The 6,000-nt window shown below is 41.3% G+C and overlaps 1 protein-coding gene across 2 annotated transcripts in view; it reads left to right on the top strand.

Annotated features, from left to right (window-relative positions):
* Ctnnal1 (catenin alpha like 1) overlaps positions 1-6,000 on the top strand; it is a 55,343-nt gene that overhangs the window by 39,895 nt on the left and 9,448 nt on the right. For both annotated transcript variants that reach the window (XM_021160014.2, XM_029476273.1), the window contains 3 exons: positions 1,262-1,354; positions 2,204-2,354; positions 4,177-4,214. In XM_021160014.2, coding sequence (XP_021015673.1) covers positions 1,262-1,354; positions 2,204-2,354; positions 4,177-4,214 — 282 coding nt within the window. The remainder of the gene's footprint in view (positions 1-1,261; positions 1,355-2,203; positions 2,355-4,176; positions 4,215-6,000) is intronic.

Here is a 6,000-nt window from a genome sequence, read left to right as displayed (position 1 = left end):
AGAAGAAGAAGAAGAAAGAAAGAAAGAAAGAAAGAAAGAAAGAAAGAAAGAAAGAAAGAAAGAAAGAAAGAAAGAAAGGAAGGAAGGAAGAAAAAGAAAGAAAGAAAGGAAGGAAGAAAGGAAGGAAGAAAAGAAAAGAAAAGAAAACAGAAAATCCTTAATCATGCATGCATGTGTGAGATCAGTCTTGGCCATTGTGTCTCAGTTAGGGTTTTACTGCTGTGAACAGACACCATGACCATGGCAACTCTTATAAGGACAACATTCAATTTCGGCTGTCTTATAGTTTCAGAGGTTTAGTCCATTATCATCATGGCAGGAAGTATGGCAGCATGCAGGCAGACATGATGCTGGAGAAGGAGCTGAGAGTTCTACATCTTGATCCATAGGCAGTGGGAAAAGAGAGTGAAACACACGAGGCCTGGCTTGAGCTTCTGAGACTTCAAAGTCTGTCCCTAGAGATACACTTCCTCTGACAATGCCACACCTACTCCGACAAGGCCACACCTTCCAATAGTGCCAGTCTCTATGAGCCTATGGGGCCATTTCATTCCAACTGTCACAGCATATACAAATACAGTTCATATTATCCTATGCCCTGCCCAAGAATCCTAAAGGCCATCGATGCGACTATTGAGCCTGCCTTCCTCTCCTCTGCTTGTCTACACAGCAGCCTGGAAACCTCTAAGGAACATTCTCAAAGTGGCTATTTATTTCCTTTATTTAATAGATTTGCTTCTGCTCTTTGTAGAAACCAATTATTATGGCCGTGGAGAAAGAAACTTTAGGAAACCTATAACAAACCTTTTAAACTATAAAACAAAGGCAAAACGTTTCCTTTTAAGTCTCAGGGTGTTTACTAATTTTCTCTAAAGGCAGCTTTCTGCTTCTTTATAACCAGGCTACCCAATCCATTGCTAGCTCAAAGAAGAAAGACGTGTGCATATATTGATCTTGAGGAAAAGTCTCAGCCCTGAGAGAGCCGTAGCTTGTGACACTTGTCAGTTTAGCAGCAGGACCCTGGAGGCAGATGCAGCGACACACACACTAAGCTCGACCTTTCAAAGGTTCCCTGTGGTTCTCAAGTCTTGTGACCACCTTGCCTCAGTCAGATAGGGAGCGGAAACAGCATGCTCTGCCCATGTTTGTTCCTGCTTTGGCCTTCGGTCATGTACAGATCCATTCTTAGGTTTGTAAACATAAGAATCATATGGGAAGGATGAGGGTGTGGAAGGTGACCTGTGGACATGGTTTTTTGCAGACATGTCGATTGTTGCGGCATGTATCCGGCACAGAACCCCTTGAGATAACGTGCATACATGCAGAGGAGACATTTCAGGTGACTGGCCAACAGGTATGGAAATGGACGTTATTCTCTCTATGTTGTGTGTTATTTGACTGTGTAGCAGACTGAGGAAACAAGCAGAAAGGTCTGCCTCAGTGGAGGCCAGATCTGCTGAGAGGAAGAAGAGAGAAAGTGGGTCACTGGAAGTTGGTTGGTGATGTACTGGAACACGGCTGACATTTCATTGGATCATCTGGTTTTTCTGCCAAACTGAAATTGGCACATTTCACTGAAATGCTAGATTATATCTATTTTAAATGAAGCTGTTTATAATGCAGGTCACATTAATATACTTGCAAAGAAAGATATATCAGTATATAACAAGCCACAAAATACAGTTCAGTTCAATAATTCCTAAGGACATTGATTTAAGAAACAAAGCAGGGGCAGCTAGATGCCTCAGTACGTAAAGGTGACTGCTGAGCAGCCAGTGACAGCTCCAGGCCCCACATGGTGGGAACAGAGAACCAACCTCTACATACACACCAGCCTGTGCCTGTACTTGTGCACACACTCACACACTCACACACATACACGCACACACACACACACGCACACACATACACACACACACACACACACACACATGCACATACACACACGCACATACACATAACATTAGTAAATAAAAACATACAAACAAAAACAACGTTTCTGGCCATGCAAGTTTTTGAACAAGATTCCATTAGATGCAGAGTAACTCTCTCAAGTTAGGCAGATTGCACATTTTGCTATTAAAATACTGACTGATAACCAGAAGTGGCAATGTGAAAATTCATCAGTAAGGACTTAATGTCCAGAATGACTCCCAGGGCTGAGACTTTAAAGGTCACACGCATGCTTCTGATGCCCGTTTAGATCATTTCTGCTGCTGAAACGTTGACGTTGCACCCGTCTAGCAAAATCGCTAAGGAAAACCTGGATGTGTTTTGTGAAGCTTGGGAGTCTCAGATGAGTGACATGGCGACGCTGCTGAGGGAAATCAGTGATGTGTTTGAAGGAAGGCGAGGTGAGAAACTGTCCATTTATTGAAGCATGTTACTGCAGCTTTTAGCTATGTATGTATTTATGGATATATATTAATATAACTGTATGAGTGCTTTGTTTTCCATGTCAAGACTTGGATACAAAATTAATTAACTTATAGCCTAGATGAGTTATTTTGGTAATAAAATGTCTCCTATAGAAATAATGACAAAATTATTGTTTTGTTCTTATCTTTTGTTTTTATATTCATTAATAGCTAATCAATAAAATTAGACTGTGAATATCTAAATTGGATTTCCTACTGAAATCAAGCCAGCCTTTTGTTTCTTCGCATCTTTTAACATTTTAGTAAAAAAGCTCTTATACAATACAGAATGTCTCTGATTAGTTATATTGAATTCATAATGAAACGAATGTACTTATTTGACTTTTGAAATGCCTTCCTTCTGCTTGGGTGGAATCTCTTTCCTTAGTAAATTTAAAAATTTATACTTATTTATTTTATTTTCTGACAACTACAATATTTATTAAATACTGATGGTCACTAAATGTCTTACGGTTTCTATTGCTGTGCTAAATACTGTGACCAAAAGTAACTTGTATCAATCAAATTGACCAGAAAAATCCAACCAGGACACTCAAAGAATTGGTTTTTGTTTTTTCACCATTAAAATGTTAATGCTAAGCTGGCATGGGAATGATGGAGTTTGAGGCCAGCCTGGTCTACAGAGCAAGTCTCAGGACTGCCCAGGCTGGTATACAAAGAAATCCTGTTTTGAGAAACCGATGATAGGGCTGGACAGATGGCTCAGTTGTCAAAAGCACCAGCTGCTCTTCCAGAGGACCTGAGTTCAATTCCCAGCAACCACATGTGGCTCACAACCATCTATGAGGTCTGGTGCCCTCTTCTGGTGTATAGGAATACATGTAAGCAAGCACTGTAACATAGTAAATAAATAAATCCTTAAAAAGAAAGAAAAAAAAAAACCCCGATGATGATGATGGTGGTGGTGGTGATGATGATGGTGGTGATGATGATGATGGTGGTGGTGATGGTGATGATGATGATGGTGATGTGTTAATGTTAAGTGTATTTGGAAAGTAGCAACGTGGGTGAAAGTGACTTTCTAGTTTTGATTCTTTATGCTATTGTTTTGTTTTTTAAATTTATTTTACAAATCTTATATTAAAATCAGAGACTAGCTTTATAAAACAAAATTATTATCTATTGTAAACTGATCTGCAAGCAAGAAAGATAACAGATAGAGCGGGGTGTGTGTGTGTGTGTGTGTGTGTGTGTGTGTGTGTGTGTGTGTGTGAGTGAGAACTGGACCTTGCAGGCTGCCTGCCTTCCCTGTAATCAACTTCATGTTACTGGTCCACTCACTTCCTTCTCCTGTCTTGTCCACTGGGATTTTCCTTTCCCCAAGTATGAGGACTGTGTGGTAGTGGGAGATGATGGGGTTTGGTGTATAGAGGAAGGGGAGAAGAACTGATGCTGGTCCTGATGCGAGGATTCTGGTTTGGGGAGCGGCAGGCTGCTGTAAGCATCACTCTGATCGCGGCTGCCTGGAAATGGAAGTCAGTCCCAATGACATATTTGCTTTTCATTTTCCCTTCACTTGGGTGTAAGCTCTGGCATTGTAGGTGCCTTAGAGGTGCAGGTGTTGATAGTGCTCATATCTGCAAACCAAGTTATGCTGTGACATCCGAGTCACATATAATTGACCGTCTAGATTATCACAACTATGTAACCTTCTTGTTTGCGATTGTAAGAGTTAAATAAATGTGAGTAATACAACTGTATCAGCAGAAAGGTCTTAAGTGATGTGTGTTATTTGTAGGAGAGAAGTGCGACCATCTTTCACTTCCAAAGCCCATGGTAAGTACAGGAGCGCTGCACGCTTCAAATGCCTGTCTTCAGATTTCAATTCTGCTCTCTTTATCCGTTGCTACTCCCCTCCCTCAGCAGCAGGGGAGACCTAGGATAGTATATGTCCAGCACGCAGCCTACATGTGACCTGAACTCTTAATATTTGTGTTCTGCTTTGGGGGGTCAGAGAATAATGGAATCTGTGAACTGGCAAGTGGCTTTCTTTTACATATTTCTGATGTAATTCCCAAAGTCGTTGGAATTATTTTCTGTATATTAACACACTTATTGCCAGTCTTGGTAGCCTACCTCTAATGCCTAGGATTTGGGAGCAGAGGCAGGCAGGCCACTGTGAATTAGAGAACAGCCTGGTCAAAATACCATTCAGTCTGGATAGTGAGACCCAGACTCAAAAAAAAAAAAAAAAAAAAAAATATGTGTGCTTTACCTAGGCAAAAATCTGCCTGTGAGAAAGAAAATAAAGAGTAGTAATTAGCTGGCGGGTGCTCCGAAGGTCCCTTTAGGAACTAAAGTTTTTCTCTTTTGGCTGATAGCCTTTTACCATCCTGTTACTCATGCAGCCATGTGGTGACCTCAGCATTCATCTGTAGATAACATTATGACATTTATAATTATGGATATGGCTCAGTTATCACGTGAATTAGTGTCCATAAGCAATCACGTGCCCTGATACCCAGGCTTGAGAAGGGGGGGGGGCAACAACAAACAAATAAAATCTGGCCGAAGAAGTAGCTTCTCAGAGAGAAGAAATCATGGTGGCCGGTGAGAGAGGGAAAGGCTTAAGACTACACCCAACAGGAAGCAATAACCATTTCCCCAGTCACAAGAGAGGAGCACTCTGCTGTGTGATTGTACAGCAGGTGGAAAGAGACAGATGCATTGGGTCATCAATGCCCCTGATGACCTCCTGTTGGCTTGGTGTTGTATTGGGCGCTGGGTGACAAAGGTGCTGAAGGATGAACAAGTTGAAAAATACCTTATGTGCTGTGGATTTCTGTTGCCTAGCACTGTCTGGTCCAAATTTGATAATAATAATAAAGTGATTCATTACCTCAATGATAAAGGCATATGCAATTAAACATTTAGGTAACTATGCAAAGAAAAAGAGCTTTGCAAAGTTGGCTTTGTATCAAATTCTATTCCCAGTGAGTGCCGAGCATCACTCTACCACCCGGCATGGGCTGTGGGGAACTTTTTAGCCTCTTTGTCATCTTAAATCTTCAAAAATCTGTGGTATATTTCACACATATAACATCCTAACCAGACTGCCCACATTGTGACTAATAGTTGCAATTATTAGTTAGTACATATTTAATCTTATATAAAAAGGGAATCAAGAGAAAACAGAAATTAATAATTATTAATAGTAACTGGTGGTGAGGGCATGGCGAGTATCCAAAGACAGTAACAAGAGTAATTGGAGTAACAGGAATAACGGGAGTAACGGGAATAACGGGAGTAATAGGAGTAATGGGAGTAACAGGAGTAAGAAGCTAGACAGTGAAACTTTCATGCCTGGAACAGTAACGGCAGCAGGAATGGCTGCTGTAGGGAAGAGGACAGAAGACAAATCAATTCTCAGAGTTTCAAAAGGACCAGGGGCTGGCGATGCCTGAGTGGCTAAGAGTGCATACTGTTCTTCCTGAGGGCTTGACATTGGTTCCCATTACCCATGGATGGCAGCTCACCACCCCCTGTAACTGCTGCCCAAGAGTATCAGACACCCTCTTCTGGGCACTGTGGTCACTTGCATCCACACTATGATTCAGAGATT

Source organism: Mus caroli, chromosome 4, assembly GCF_900094665.2.
Source record: "Mus caroli chromosome 4, CAROLI_EIJ_v1.1, whole genome shotgun sequence".
NCBI classification, from domain to species: domain Eukaryota; kingdom Metazoa; phylum Chordata; class Mammalia; order Rodentia; family Muridae; genus Mus; species Mus caroli.
Note: the sequence above shows the minus strand (reverse complement) of the source record. Positions and strands in the feature narration are given on the sequence as shown.